Below are 16786 nucleotides of genomic sequence, written 5' to 3'. Positions count from 1 at the left end.
ATAGTTTTAATGTTTCGTATAATCTGTATATAAAGGTGGATCACAAGATTTCAATTGTTTCATCCAGAAACGTTTATCAAAATATTCTACGAAATTGAGCACCCTAGTAACTAAACTTTAACGTATATATAATTTATACCCTTTGTATAATCATCTTAATAATACACGCAAACCAACGTGTACGCTTCTCAAATAGCATACGTCCGTTAAAAGGCTAGTGCTCTAGCTCGGACGGGGATATCAAGCCCTATGGATCCATATATAATTACTCGCGCCTACCAGTTCTTATAACCGGCAGTTACTAGTTACCAAAGCTAAGGGATTTTCGGTTCAAACTCGGTGTAGAATTTAGTATGTACGTGTATCCATTGCGTTTAAAATAAAGTGCATGTATTCTCAACCCAAAAATATAGATTGCAAAAGCAATTAAAAAGGGAGCAAATGAAACTCACCTTAGCAGCATATAAAGTCGTTCACCAAAATGTGATCGAAACTCGAATTACCAAATAATCGTAGATCTCAACCTAGAGAACATATGTTGGTCAATAAACGTCTATCAAGCTAGGTCAGGTCATAGTGTATCACAATCCTAATGCTCGAGATCGACATACAAAAGTTATCCAATGTCGTTTCAAAAAGTCAATTTTGACAGTTGTTTAACAAAACGAGACGTACCTTATATAAGGATTCATTTACTCGGTTGGTAATATTCAAAAATCCAAATTATCAATCTCGTAAACGAGTTGTTTAAATCTTAATTGTAGATTCAAAAGCAATTTCAATTAACGTCAATCATAATTCAGTTGATCATATCTTTTAATCCGTTCATCGAAATTATTCGATATCTAAATGAAAAGTTATTGATTTTTCGCCAGCTTTCCAAAAATATGTATATCATATACTTTTTACCAGCAATATATGTATTTAATTCGTGATTCATTATAACTGTTTAACGACGAAATTTAGCATACAAGCATATATAAATATATATATACTCGAGCACTAGACATGGATACACAATTAATATATAAAAGATAAAATATGAGTGCTTACGTATAAATATTGAGATTCAATATTGTAGGAAAGTACGTAGACGTAACGGAGATGATAAACACTAGATTTGATTCACAAATATACCCCCGAACATTACCCATAACCTCCTTGGCAATAACCCATAATTTCCTTAGCTCTATCCCGCTCAAAAACCCATTTTGAAGGTGACACGCTCATAACCTCGTCGTAGTATTTTAGGTATATATACTACTAATAATAATATTATAATAAGAATAATAATAATAATAATATTAATCTTAATAATAATAATAATAATAATAATAATAATAATAATAACAATAATATAAAAAATAATAATTCGGAGGAATGAACCGAGCTTTTATAGTATGTGGCCTGCTACAGTACCTCATGCGATCGCATGAGTTTTCAGTGTTTTTGTCATGCGATCGCATGGCCGCCTTATCCGTTTTTGATTGCTAGTTCGTCGACATCAAATAGTATTTTACTGTAGTAAATAGTGTTTTACTGTAGCAAAGTCATTTTACTGTAGCAAATAGTGTTTTACTGTAGGAAAGTCGTTTTTACTTGTACATATATATATATATATATACATACATATAATTGTTCATGAATCTTCGAGAGCAGTCAAATGTAATGAAACAGTTCTAAAATTTTGAGATTCAACTTCATAGACTTTGCTTATCGTGTCGGAAACGTTAAATTATTTAAAGATAAAGTTTAAATTTGGTCAAAAATTTTCGGGTTGTCACAGTTAGGCCCAATAGATCTATCTTTAGGATTCGCGTCAATTAGGGTGTCTGTTCCCTAATTCTTAGATTACCAGACTTAATAAAAAGGGGCATATTCGATTTCGATAATTCAACCATAGAATGTAGTTTCACGTACTTGTGTCTATTTTGTAAATCATTTATAAAACCTGCATGTATTCTCATCCCAAAAATATTAGATTTTAAAAGTGGGGCTATAACTCACTTTCACAGATTTTTACTTCGTCGGGAAGTAAGACTTGGCCACTGGTCGATTCACGAACCTATAACAAATATGTACATATATATCAAAGTATGTTCAAAATATATTTACAACATTTTTAATACGTTTTACTGTTTTAAGTTTATTAAGTCAGCTGTCCTTGTTAGTAACCTACAACTAGTTGTCCATAATTAGATGTACAGAAATAAATCGATATATATTATCTTGAATCAATCCACGACCCAGTGTATACACGTCTCAGGCTAGATCACAACTCAAACTATATATATTTTTGGAATCAACCTCAACCCTGTATAGCTAACTCCAACATTACTGCATATAGAGTGTCTATAGTTGTTCCAAATAATATATATATATGGGTCGATACGATATGTCAAAACATTTGCATACGTGTCTATGGTATCCCAAGATTACATAATATATTAGAATACATGTATAATACAATATAAGTTAGCTAGGATATGATTAATATAGATTTGTTACCAATTTTCACGTAGCTACAACAAGCAAAAATAACCAATCTTGTTTTACCCATAACTTCTTCGTTTTAAATCCGTTTTGAGTGAATCCAATTGCTATGGTTTCATATTGAACTTAAGTTTATGAATATATACAGAAAAAGTATAAGTTTATAGTCGGAATTACAGGTTACAAGTCATTTTTGTAAAGGTAGTCATTTCAGTCGAAAGAACGACGTCTAGATGACCATTTTGGAAAACATACTTTCACTTTGAGTTTAACTATGATTTTTGGATATAGTTTCATGTTCATAAGAAAAATCATTTTCCCAGAAGAACAACTTTTAAATCAAAATTTATCATAGTTTTTAATTAACTAACCCAAAACAGCCCGCGGTGTTACTACAACGGCGTATATCCGAGTTTACGGTGTTTTTCGTGTTTTCCGGTTTTAAATCATTAAGTTAGCATATCATATAGATATGGAACATGTGTTTAGTTGATTTTAAAAGTCAAGTTAGAAGGATTAACTTTTGTTTGCGAACAAGTTTAGAATTAACTAAACTATGTTCTAGTGATTTCAAGTTTAAACCTTCGAATAAGGTAGTTTTATATATATGAATCGAATGATGTTATGAAAATCATTACTACCTTAGGTTTTGTGGATAAAACTACTAGAAATGAAAAAAATAGATCTAGCTTCAAAGAATCCTTGGATGGCTTGAAAGTTCTTGAAGCAGAATCATGACACGAAAACAAGTTCAAGTAAGATTTCCACTCGAAATAAGATTGTTATAGTTATAGAAATTGAATCAAAGTTTGAATATGAGTATTACCTTGTATTAGAAAGATATCTTACTGTAAATAAGAAAGATTTCTTGAAGTTGGATGATCACTTTACAAGATTGGAAGTAAGCTAGCAAACTTGGAAGTATTCTTGATTTTATGTAACTCACTTAGAACTTGAAGATAGAACTTGAGAGAGATCACTTAGATGAAGAAAATTGAAGAATGAAAGTGTTTGTGGGTGTTTTTGGTCGTTGGTATATGGATTAGATATAAAGGATGTGTAATTTTGTTTTCATGTAAATAAGTCATGAATGATTACTCATATTTTTGTAATTTTATGAGATATTTCATGCTAGTTGCCAAATGATGGTTCCCACATGTGTTAGGTGACTCACATGGGCTGCTAAGAGCTGATCATTGGAGTATACATACCAATAGTACATACATCTAAAAGCTGTGTATTGTACGAGTACGAATACAGGTGCATACGAGTAGAATTGTTGATGAAACTGAACGAGGATGTAATTGTAAGCATTTTTGTTAAGTAGAAGTATTTTGATAAGTTCCTTGAAGTCTTTCAAAAGTGTATGAATACATATTAAAACACTACATGTATATACATTTTAACTGAGTCGTTAAGTCATCGTTAGTCGTTACATGTAAATGTTGATTTGAAACCTTTAAGTTAACGATCTTGTTAAATGTTGTTAACCCAATATTTATTATAATAATTTAACATTTCATTAAATATAATAAACATGTAAATGTTGATTTGAAACCTTTAAGTTAACGATCTTGTTAAATGTTGTTAACCCAATGTTTATTATATTTAATGAAGTGTTAAATTATTATATTATCATGATATTATGATATATTAATATATCTTAATATGATATATATACATTTAAATGTCGTTACAACGATAATCGTTACATATATGTCTCGTTTCGAAATCCTTAAGTTAGTAGTCTTGTTTTTACATATGTAGTTCATTGTTAATATACATAATGACATGTTTACTTATCATTTATCATGATTAAACATAATGTAACAATATCTTAATATGATTCATATGTAATTAGTAAGACGTTGTTATGACGATAATCGTTATATATATCGTTTTGAGTTTCTTAATTCAATAAACACAATTTTATGTATATAACTCATTGTTAATATACCTAATGAGATACTTACTTATCATAATATCATGTTAACTATATATATAATCATATATATGTCATCATATATTTTTTACAAGTTTTAACGTTCGTGAATCACCGGTCAACTTGGGTGGTCAATTGTCTATATGAAACCTATTTCAATTAATCAAGTCTTAACAAGTTTGATTGCTTAACATGTTGGAAACACTTAATCATGTAAATATCAATTTCATTTAATATATATAAACATGGAAAAGTTCGGGTCGCTACAATAAACACCTGAAAAATCAAACAAAAGAGCAGTTATAACAAATTGGGGATTGACGATAAAAATTAGTCGAAACAAAAAAAGGATGAAATTATTTAAATTGCAATTAGATAAAAAAATATGAACAAATTAAGATCCCTTATGCGATGTACTATACCTATAAAACGAAATAGATGGTTTTCAATTAGATTAACAGACATCAATTTCTGAAATTCGATTAAATTATAACATGAAATCGAAATTAATCACCAACGACGCCTTCATATTCGATTGCATATCTCTTAAACAGCAACTTTGATTTAATCTCATCTAGTATTTATACATTAAACAAAACGAATTGAATCTAACATCAGAAAGCGATAACAAAAGTCATCTGGTATTATAATTAAATCAAAACGTAGCAATTGTATTTAATCTAATTTAAACGAAAAGTAGCAAATACTAACCTGGTAAATCGATTATGTTCGTAGCGACTAATTTTTGAATGATTTAACCCTTGTTGTATAAACCCAGCAGTCGATCAAACCATATTTTGTCTCCCAGATCGCATTTTCACAAACGTAAAACCAAAAAAAAAAAAAAACTAAAAACCCTGATTATTTAGGGTATCGCCCAAACCGATTGAAGCAAAAAGATCACATGAGTAGATTAAGAAGAAACTGTTTACAGTAAGATGATATGAGAAAATCAAAAGATCGGGAGGCAGTTATGGAAACTGTCGCTCTAAATCCGGAATTAAATGGGGCACGCGTAGGATTTCTCTAATTACCAGAAATAATCACGATTATTTCTTGAATTTACACGTGGCAGTAATTAGCAAGAATGATTAGCAGACTGACAAGTCAGCAGGTAATCACATGCTTTATGTGATGTAAAGATTATTTAAAATCACCTTACTAATCTATATTTACTATCGACAATGTTTGAGTTATTTTTTTTTTAAGTATAATTTCAAAAGTTATGTTTTGAAAAATCCTAATGTAATTTGGGATTCTAATCTCGTCCCATGCCCATACCATACCATACCATACCATAATGTGTCAAACTAAAAGAAAAAAAAGTCAAAAGTTAATATCGCTGCAATTGAATTGTCTAGTTAACTGTATTTTTTAGGTCCAGTTTCTTCTATAACTACTACCGAAACACAATAGAGAATTCACGTTTTATAAGGTTGTCCAATAAAAATATAGTATTATCATAACCCTATTTTTTTATTTCTATTATTAGTTAAGTTGAAATTAATTAGTTTGCAAATGTAAAACTTACTATGAACTCGAGAGATTATGGATTTTAAGTAACTAAGCGGAAGTTTCGTTTCACTATCTAATAGTTATATTGTAATGCCAATTGCATGATTTAACATGCGTGGGAATTAATTTCACTATTTAACTATTTGTAATGCCAATAATATGATTTAGTACGAGTAGAAGATTGATCTCCATATTTAACAGCTTTAATTTGTAACGCCAATTGCATGATTTAGCATAAGTGGAAGTTTCATTTCACTATATTAACAATCTAGTAATGTCAATTCGGCTTCTCAGATTGATTAGCCACGGTGCTTGCCACGGTGCTTTGCTAATGGCACTGTTGTAGGGATCACGGTTGTTGCACTTGAATCAGCTATTTCACTGAAAAAACATTAAAATAAAACCCATGTTGAACAAGCAACACATGCAATCTGTTAATATAAATAGAAAATAAATTTCAGTCCACAAAACAATCAAAGTGAGAGTTTAACAACTAATGCTAATCTGTTCTAACCTTTTATGATACTGTCAATATCAATGCGATTTGGGAAAGTCTCCGAGGAGTTTTTCCCAACCTTCGATAGTACTGCCAACATCGTTGCGAATTAGATTTTCCTCCTAACGCATGTATGAATGATAAATAAGAGCATTCGTTGTCGATATTGCGGTTAAAAAAAATTCATAATATAGATTAACAAAATCAAAAGTTTTCATTTATTTGTGTTTAGCTTGCAACCTACTTGGTAAAAAGCTCAAAATGTCCACATACAACACACTTTTTCTCGTTTAACTTCTTTATTAAATATTAAATTTCTAATGGCTATGGACTACAATATTAATTAAGGGTAGCAATAATAATATAGACTAATAATAGAAAACACCTTTTTTATACATTTTCTACGACGACGACGACAACAACAATGACAATAATAATAATAATGACAATAATAATGGACCATATTATCGATCCTAGCCCTCGAAAGTTGTATCATGGCAAATAGCAAAATAAGAAAACAGAATGCATGTAAATAAACAACTTAACAAGAATGTTATTAAAGATAAAAAAAAAATCAAAAACATCATGTACTATAAGTTACAAGGTACAAACATATCAAGTACATAAACACCAATGATACACACACGTCCGTGCTAACCTACTTCTCAAACACCATTTGCCTCCACTATGTTTTTCTTTTTCTGTTCGTTTTTCCCTATCTGAGCCAACGTTGAAGACAGCTGCAAATGAAGATTGCAGATGAAGCTCTACAATAGCTACAGAAAACACCAACTCTGCAGTAGATGAGCCAGATAAAATGGAACAAAATCTCATTAAATCATGGATAAACTTTAAATCTTCTTGTAAAACAATGTACAGGTGTAGACAAAAAAATGGATTTTGCACTAAACTTAGCATGCCATAGTGATAAAATGATTCAAGAAAGCGAAAACCCTTAAAAGATGCTAATTTTCATATTTCAAATGTTACAATGTTTAAATCATCAGAGCATAAAAACTGGAAGCTACATTAAACATAGTAAAAAGATTTAAAGCTGAATACCTAAAAATAATGTAATATGACCATGTCTTCCTCTAGTCTCACTATTTGTCTGAATGTCCTCGTTTGGCCTTGCGACGTGAATGGGTTGGCTTGCTATTTCTAGCGGGCTTCTTCGCCTTTACGCTGCATTTAAAAAAATATCCGGAGAAGCAGTTAGGTTTTGAATTTAATATACTTAACATACAAGCGAAACATTCAGATTAAGAACTTACAAAAAGGTTGCCGACAAAATTCTGAACAGAAAGATGACAGGCAGAGCCAACAAAGCAGAGGCCTGAAAGACAATATTACAGACAATGAGACTCAAGGTAGCAACTTCAGCCGGTATATATGAAAACATCGTTAATTCGGTATTTTGCTAATAATTGGTCAAACGGGTAAAATAGTTTAAACTTGATATTAAGGAAATAGATTGGGAGTCAAACAGGGCAAAAAAACTCCTAAAGTGTGTTTAATTAATTGCTTACAGACCTACATAATCCCTTTAGTTAAAAAAACAATTATATATCATTACTTCAATAACATTGTTTATATAATCATATTTACAACTTATAATTAATCATAAAAACATAAACATCAATGGTAGTACAACCAAACCAGTTTGACTTGCGAGGTTACCTATTTTTACTACCTATCCAACCCGATCAATCCATCATTTTTTGCAACCAAACATGTAACATTACAGTAAACAATATAAACTCCTTGGTTGCAAGTGACATATAGATAGAGATAACAGGTGACATATAGATACATAAATACATAGAAAGAAAGAGAGAAAAAGAGAGACATACAGCAAACCATATAAACTCCTTCGTTGCAAGTGGTGTTGTAATCTCATGCCGTTTTAGTGCTTCTTCAACAGTGACTTGAACCTTCACATTACAGAGATTATTAATATTGATTTAAATCAGAACATATATGACCAAATAAATAACATTTATACAAAAGAACAATTTTTGAAACTTAATCAGATATTCAGCTCCATACCACCACACATCTAATGACCCCATCAATCACAAAGAATATACTATAAAGAAATCGAAGAGCATCAAACATAAAATAACCTGATTATGGTATTGAGTTGCAGATTCAAGAAACTTGCCATACGCTTTGACTGCCTCATTTGTGTAAGGCTTCATTGTTTCCCGAGCTTTATCAAGATGAGGTTTTGTTGCAACTGCAACTTGATCAATGTACGGCTTGCAGAACTTCTTGGCAACCTACCCCCAAAGAGCTTACATTTTACGACACATCTTAAAAAAAAAAAAAGGTAGCAACAAGTTCGAGTAAGACGTACCTGAAAATGAGGGTCTGCAACTTCTTTAAGTTTAATCACATGAGGAGTTATAACCTCCTTTGATTGAGCATATAACTCTATGGTCTTGGCGGTTGCTTGTTGCACATGTGGTTCAATATTAGTTATTACCAATACCCACTGGTCCTTTGCAGCAGGGATCCACTTCTGCATTATTTAGGATAAAAACACTAATTACATATTTATATAGTTAAAGTGATTGTAGAACAATAAAAGTGGCCTGAAACACTAATTTACAGATTGCGTTAGGTTGACCTGAAACACTAATTTACAGATTTGTGCTGTTAGAGATACAAGATGAACGAATTAACTGACTGATAAGTAAACGGGCTGAAATAGCCAAGTCCAGTAATAAAATTTATAATTAGTGCACAAGTAATTAACTTCATACAAGTGGCTATTAGTGAAGAAGTAGGTATACAAAACCGAACTAGAGTTTTAGTTCCACTTTGAAGTATACTTCATTAGACAAAAAAATGAGGAACTTGCATAACGCATTACCAATTTAACTTCAGGTGAGAGTATAAAATACTAGAAAACAATAACTAACAAAAACTGAGAAATATACTTACAGTTCTGATAGTTTCTATATGAGGCTCCGCCCACTTTTCTGCTTGTGCCTTCTTCTCCAAAGCCTGCCACAATGAAGAGTTTGTATATTCAAAAAGATGACAATGACAGCCTTAATAATCGAGAATTAACACGATTCGAAGTATATTATTATACATATATAATGATACATAAGAGGAGAAACACAAAAATTACCTTCTGTCTAAAATTCTCGAGGGCAGGTTTTCCATGCTCGATCCAATGAGCCTCCACGTACGACTGCATATTAGTGATGCATTTAAATTCAATGAATACATTAATTTATGTACACGTGACTTATTAAAAAGAAAGGTACCTGACTGGACGACAATTGTGCTGCAAGCCAAGGTGGAAGCCATGCAGAATGAACCTGAATACATATGAAGACTGATTCGTTATACATCCTCATTATATGCAATCATGTACAGACATGATAGGTTCTTCAAACTGTATGTTATATAACTTCACTTCATAATTCTAGAAACAGAAAACTACACTCTAACAACCATGTAACCTACTCCTTCGGTCAAGAAGAACAAAAACGCAACAGCTTGAATAGGATATACGAATGGAGTTTAACAAAGATCTTTTACTAATGATTATACACCTAAAATACATCTTAAGAAAGACAAATCCAAGAAACCTTTGGACCAACATCAATGTTAAAACTTAAAAATAACAAGAAACGGTTACTAACTAGGAAAACGATGAAGTTAGACCAAAGACTTCACTGACAAGAGAATGTTGGAATTTTTTTTTTTATTTTTTGTAGGTGTTTGATCCAAGATTACCTTTTTGACCATTAGTAACAATTACTTCATACTTATTGAACACATAAAAACCAAGCAAACATAAATATGACCATTTAACAGGAACATGAGCACTTGACACTATAAATAATACAAAAAAAATCGAAGTTTCAGGTTATACCTCTGTTAATTCTCTAATTTTTTGTGAGGCTTCATTCTTGGTCTTCATCAGTTCATCCTGCATAAGATTATAGATGTAAATACATCACATCTAAAAGTATGCAAATCAAACCTGTTGCGAACATACCTCAGCAACTTTAAGAGCACGCTCGGTTTTAGCAAGTTTTGTCTTCTGCTCTTCAATTTTTTGTTCAAGCTGAAGAAACAAGAAGAAAAACAAAAAATAAAAATGCATAAGCCTTTAGAAACTTACAAGTATTTGTGCCACATTAGGGGATAAAAGAGTACTTTAGCTATTTAAACCCAAAAGAACATATTTGATACATAAATGAGCCATCAATGCTATACTTGTCTGGCCTTGGAGTCACGTAATCATGGGAAACAGACTATAACAAATGTAACCACGTAAGGGACATTCGAATATTCCTATGTATGCATTTTTACAAACACTATCAACTTGTTGTCAGTTCATGCTTCTCTAAAAACATGTCACAAACACAACTATAACGAAGTCAAAATCCAGAATTGGGCTCATAAGCGTTGTTTCCTTTTACTTAAACAAGACAATTATAATGTATACCAAACAAAATAATATAGGATCTTACATTCTGAAGTTTTGGGTTTATTTCAAGCAACTTCTTCTCCAATTCCTTTGTTCGAGTCTCCAACGCCTCCCTTAAACTGGCCTTTAGATCCAATTCCATCTGAAGTTTCTCCACCTGCAATAAAGATCAAAAATTCACAAATTACCACATAAAGCACATCCTTGCATACATCAATTACTCAATGACAACAATTTCATATCACACAAACCTGCTTTTCCAACTCCTGTGACCTTAAATGAGCCTTTTTAACCTGCTCCTTAGCATCCGAAGACCCTTTAACCTATCATACAAAAATTATATCTTAGCATACATTCATCGAAATATTGAATATAATTATGAAATCAACCATATACTTAAAACTTCTACCTTAAGCAAAGCAACCTCGTTTTGCAGTGAAGCAACACTATCATCTTTCTCCTTAATCAACTTCTCTTTTTCAGCAATTGCCTTCTCTTTTCCAGCAATAATCTCATCCTTAATCCTCAGTTCATCACTCTTCTTATTAACAACTAATTCTACACAAATACACCGAAATCAAACTAAATCAACGTGCATAACCATATATCTACTTAAATTTGATAACAGTATATCACTTGCACCACAAATTATACTCACTGATACTAAATTAAGTAATATAAAAGAATTAAAAGTGAAGTACAAACCTAAAGATTGGATCTTTGAGCTGAGCTGATCCATTTCGATCCGAACTGAATCGGATCCATCAGATCCGATGGATTCGTCGGCGCTAATCTGAGTAAACGTTAGCGCAAGCAGAAACGAGAGTAAGAGGAATTGGAGGTTAAAGATCGCCATGAATGCGATCGAGAACAGGAAGAGGTACTGAAATTGATAGATTTAGGGTTTTGGTTTGTATACTCCGTGAAACAATTGATTGATATATTGATATTGATTGATTGATATAATAAAATAAATAAAATAAAATAATATAATAATGATATAATTTTGGTAGTTGGAATCCAAATGAAGTGATATGCAAGGAGCGATGTTTTGTTGACTGGAATTATTTTGTAAAAAAAAAAGTGTGAAATTATGTAAACGTGGCTTGGTTGGTAGTTGTATCTAGCATTTGTTTGTTTATGGATTATTGGAAATTGTTTTTTTTGGGTGATTTTTGTGTTGGGCTGAATTTTGACTTTTGACAGTCAAAAATTGACTGTGAATAGATGAATTAAGGTGTTACCGTGTTCATCTGTCATGTGATTAATAAAAACGTATTCTCTCTCTATTCAAATCCTCTAACTTGAAACTCGTGCATATATATATATATATATATATATATATATATATATATATATATATATATATATATATATATATATATATCTCATCTTACCTTCTTGTCTTCTTTAACTCATTTTTGTTCAAAATCTCCATTAAAATATCTAGAAAAGTCTCATCAAGAAGTGAGGGCGTTCTTCACGGACCTCTTGCCGTCATCTCCTTTCTTCTAGATCTGATCTTGTACGTTTTTGTAGCTTCTTTACGGACCTCCCTTCCGACCACCGGCATCTCGCTGGTGGTTCGGCCTTACCGCTTTCCGTTTCAATAAGGTACACCGTTCTTATCCTTTTTTCGGCGATGGATATAGCCCGTTGATCACCTCCGGCCTCACTTACGACGACCAGGTGGCAAATCTGTGTGTTCTTTATACGTGTGCTGGGTGTTTTTTGTGTTTTGGGGGTGTTTGTTGGGTTGGGTTGGTCTCTAAGTCGTTTACTCCGTTCCTGGCCTCCGTTTTCTTCTCTTCTGCAGTTGTAGGCGATGAGTTTCGGCGGAACTCTACAACCCTCTTGGTTGGACATCGGGTTGGTGTGGGTTCGGGGTCAATTTGGGTGGCTACAGGTGTGCGTGTTTTTGTGTTGAAATTCGACAGTTTTCGGTGGTTGGGCTGCTGCCGGAGGTGGGTAGCAGCTGTTGGCGGCCTTGAGTGGTTGCTAGCAGTTGATTCTTTTTAATGGTGGTTGCGGGTGGTGGTGAACTAAGGTTGGCGGCTGCTGGTTGTTGAAATGCCCCGTCCTAATCCATCTGGACGAAGTCATCAACATTTGGTCTCATTGCGATGATCGACTCCAAGTAATGTCTTTAAAATGAGCAAATTCACAGCGGAAGATTTCTTTCATACCTGAGAATAAACATGCTTTCAAGTGTCAACCAAAAGGTTGGTGAGTTCATAGGTTTATCTTAAAACAATAAAATTCATCATTTTGATAGACCACAAAATTTAAATGCTGCATGGTACAAATGGGCCCGAATCCTATACCCACCTGTAATGTACATGCGATATCTTTAAATACAGTACACCTTTCTCGTGTACGAAACCATTTTTCATAAATCTTAGTAACCGTACACATATTTCGTGCACAAAAATAACATACACATAACCTGTGTATAAAATCATTCTCTCGATACATAACATTCATATCAATTGGTGGCAATTATCATGTCCACATAATTCAATGGTGGCAATTATCATGTCCACATAATTCAATGGTGGCAATTATCATGTCCACATAATTCAATGGTGGCAATTATCATGTTCACATAATTCAACAATAATCCGCAGAACTTCTGTCTGCATAATAATTCATTCGAGGAATGTTTTGCTTGTGTCTATCTCGTCAAACATTTATAAAAGCATTTCATGCATTCGCAGTTCAAAATATATTTCCAAAAGCATTTAATAAAGGAGTTGTAAAAACAGCGCATGTATTCTCAGTCCCAAAAATATAAAGAGTAAAAGGGAGCAAATGAAACTCACATAATGTATTTTGTAGTAAAAATACAGAAGACGATATTGAATAATGCAGGGTTGGTCTCGGATTCACGAACCTATATCATTTATATGTATATTAACACATATAATTGTAATCGAACAAATTTACATATTATTATTAATTGTTATTTTAGTAATTTATATGGTTTATTAATAACTTAATTAACTATTTTTATTTTATATACATTAGATACATAATTAGTATTTATTATAAAAATATTAATATAGTTATGTTATATGTATTAAATATAGTTTTATATAACTAATAGTTATTTGATTTGATAAAATAGTATTGATAATAACAAAAGAAAAATTTGTTTCATCCTATAATAATAATAATAATAATAATAATAATAATAATAATAATAATAATAATAATAATAATAATAATAATAATAATAATAATAATAATAATAGTAATAATAACAAAAATGATACTTTTATAAAAATGACATTTTTAATAATAATAATTACTAATAATAATAACTATAAAAATAATGTTTTTACTACTACTAATAATAATACTAGTATTTATATTAATATTAATAATTATACTTATATTAATAATTTAATAATAACAATAATAATAATAATAATAATAATAATAATAATAATAATAATAATAATAATAATAATAATAATAATAATAATAATAATATCAATGATAATAATAATAATAAAAAAAATGAGTAATAAGTAAATTACCTTAATGAAGTAGCCCTTAAAAAAAATGTCCAAGTCCGGGTTTGAACCCGCGACGTCCCGCTAATACGATAACATCCTTAACCATTACTCTAAGTGTTTCAATTTGGCTCGAACTCTTGACCTCTCGTTTCCATCATTCCCTCCAAACCATTGGACCGCTCAGGACCGCTCATATCTTTCTTATGAAAATTCGAACACTTATTTATTTATTATGTAAAACAGTTGTTTTATTATTTATATCTCGACTTCATCATCTAATTATCATTATCACCACATCACGACATCATCACCATAATACGGTAACACCATTATTATTATCTATGTATCCCCATCATCTTTTATCATCATCAACATAATAATCTATCATCATTATCATCGTTACCCCTCATATCGTCTCGTCACCATCAATTACTTCGAGTAAAGTTTGGCCCGATTGGAACTTATTTTAAGTTATGTGTGTTATGTCTCTGGCCCAGGTAGGTAAATTACTTGTTCCAATTTGTTCTAGTGGATGTTGTGTCATTGTGGGGCTCGATCAAAAAGAAAACATAATTAAAAGATAAGTATCATTCATCTCATCATATTCCACTAAACATACTATCTCTTTTTTTATATATATTAACATCTCACCATTTTATTTTACGCATTCATTATCATCATCAATCTTCTCATTTCATCACCATTCAGTTCAGTCGAGCAGTAAACAGAACAGCATAAATCGAGTAGTGACTAAACAATATCATCATCATTTCGTGTCACTGCATCATCATCCTCTTCACAGATCGGTAGAAGTAGAACAGTAGCGGGAACAGGTATATAGCAGCAGCAGTGATCGTGTTTCAATAGAATACAGAAGGAATATATCAGCTGTATCAGTAGGATTTGTGCGGGTTGGTTAATGAAGTAGTAAATAGAAATATACAACGGTGTACTAGTAGCTTGTGTTGGAGTTGAGGTGGTGTTTGACACAGAAAAACAGAAGTATTCAGCAGCGTTGTTATTGGGTTTCATGGTTGATTCGATTGCTTGTAACCAGGAATATAAACGTGAGTATGGTGGTGCCGATCGTGAAAGTGGTGGTGGTTTCTAGTCTGCAACACAGGAACAATAGCGTACTAGTAGCGATTAACCATGGTGGTCTCCGAAGGTGATTAAGTGGTTCGAACAGTGTTCTATTAGAAACCAAAACAAAGAAAAAGGAATTTGAACCCAAGTGGGTTTAGTTTGTCGATCAGAGAAATAAATGGGTTTGAGATTTTCATTTGAAGTGGTGGTGATAGATGCCCATGTGAGAGGTGAAGAGAAAGTGTTAGTGTGTGTTAATGGTTGTCTAAAAAAAAATCACTAGTAGTAACAACAAAAAATAAAAGGTTGTTTTGAATGTTACAAGGTGGTGGTTCTCCTTGATGTATGTTTATATGCATATGTATACACATATATATTGATATACTCTCTGTAACTATTTAAGGTGATGAGGAGAAGAAAGCAAGAATAGCAACTTTAATCAATAATTCGAATAGTTACAAGATGATAGCTTGATTCTCTCGACAAAAAAAATTATTCTGTCAGAATTAAATAAATAAAGATGATATCTACCCCTAACAGATTTTGTTTGTGTTATAGAGAATGGGATTGAGTTGATAAGTCCAGCAGACAAATTACCCAGCTTAGATAGTGATTTGTAACAGAATTACGTATTTTTCTTATGTATATTTACGTGTATACTGTATTTATATATATACATACCTGTATATGTATTTATGTTTATATATATACTGTATTTTTATATATGTATATGTATTTATATGTATTAGTATAAATATATCTGATTCTTATATTTGGTTAATTAATAAGTGTAAATATATTAATACAATTAATAATACTAATAATAATATTGTTAGTGTTATTGACCAAGTGACTAGTAATACTAAATAATAATATGATAATATCAATAATGATAATAAATTTAATTACTAATTAAAGTGTATATTTATTTATGTAAAGTATTATACATTCTCTTATATTTATATTTATATATATACATATTTATTTACAAATAATTGTTCGTGAATCGTCGGTAATGGTCGAAGGGTAATTGAATACATGAACATAGTTCCAAAATTTCCGAGACTTAACATTATAGACTTTGCTTATCGTGTCGAAATCATATAAAGATTAAGTTTAAATTTGATCGGAAATTTCCGGGTCATCACAGTACCTACCCGTTAACGAAATTTCGTCCCGAAATTTGAGTGAAGTGGTCATGGCTAACAATAAAAATGCTTTCATGACGAATATGAGTTGATAAATAGAGTTTTATTACTGTTGAGTAATATGAATAA

The 16786-nt window shown here is 31.4% G+C and overlaps 2 protein-coding genes across 2 annotated transcripts; both read right to left on the bottom strand.

The window, feature by feature from the left end:
- Positions 1–6889: 6889 nt before the first annotated feature.
- Positions 6890–9670, bottom strand: LOC139891439 (uncharacterized). Its single transcript, XM_071874409.1, has 8 exons — positions 9589–9670; positions 9396–9458; positions 8806–8970; positions 8573–8728; positions 8300–8380; positions 7721–7782; positions 7509–7631; positions 6890–7240 (listed from the first exon to the last, which is right to left on the bottom strand). The coding sequence occupies exons 1-7, from the start codon at positions 9655–9657 to the stop codon at positions 7550–7552; spliced, it is 678 nt and encodes a 225-aa protein (XP_071730510.1). The 5' UTR covers positions 9658–9670; the 3' UTR covers positions 6890–7240; positions 7509–7549.
- Positions 9671–9688: 18 nt separating this feature from the next.
- On the bottom strand, positions 9689–11844 carry LOC139888293 (uncharacterized). The gene is made up of 7 exons (XM_071871310.1): positions 11608–11844; positions 11312–11460; positions 11154–11225; positions 10946–11059; positions 10468–10536; positions 10342–10398; positions 9689–9781 (listed from the first exon to the last, which is right to left on the bottom strand). The coding sequence occupies exons 1-7, from the start codon at positions 11756–11758 to the stop codon at positions 9689–9691; spliced, it is 705 nt and encodes a 234-aa protein (XP_071727411.1). The 5' UTR covers positions 11759–11844.
- Between the last annotated feature and the right edge of the window lie 4942 nt (positions 11845–16786).

The sequence above is a fragment of the Rutidosis leptorrhynchoides genome, chromosome 2 (genome assembly GCF_046630445.1).
Source record: "Rutidosis leptorrhynchoides isolate AG116_Rl617_1_P2 chromosome 2, CSIRO_AGI_Rlap_v1, whole genome shotgun sequence".
NCBI classification, from domain to species: Eukaryota; Viridiplantae; Streptophyta; class Magnoliopsida; order Asterales; family Asteraceae; genus Rutidosis; species Rutidosis leptorrhynchoides.
Note: the sequence above shows the minus strand (reverse complement) of the source record. Positions and strands in the feature narration are given on the sequence as shown.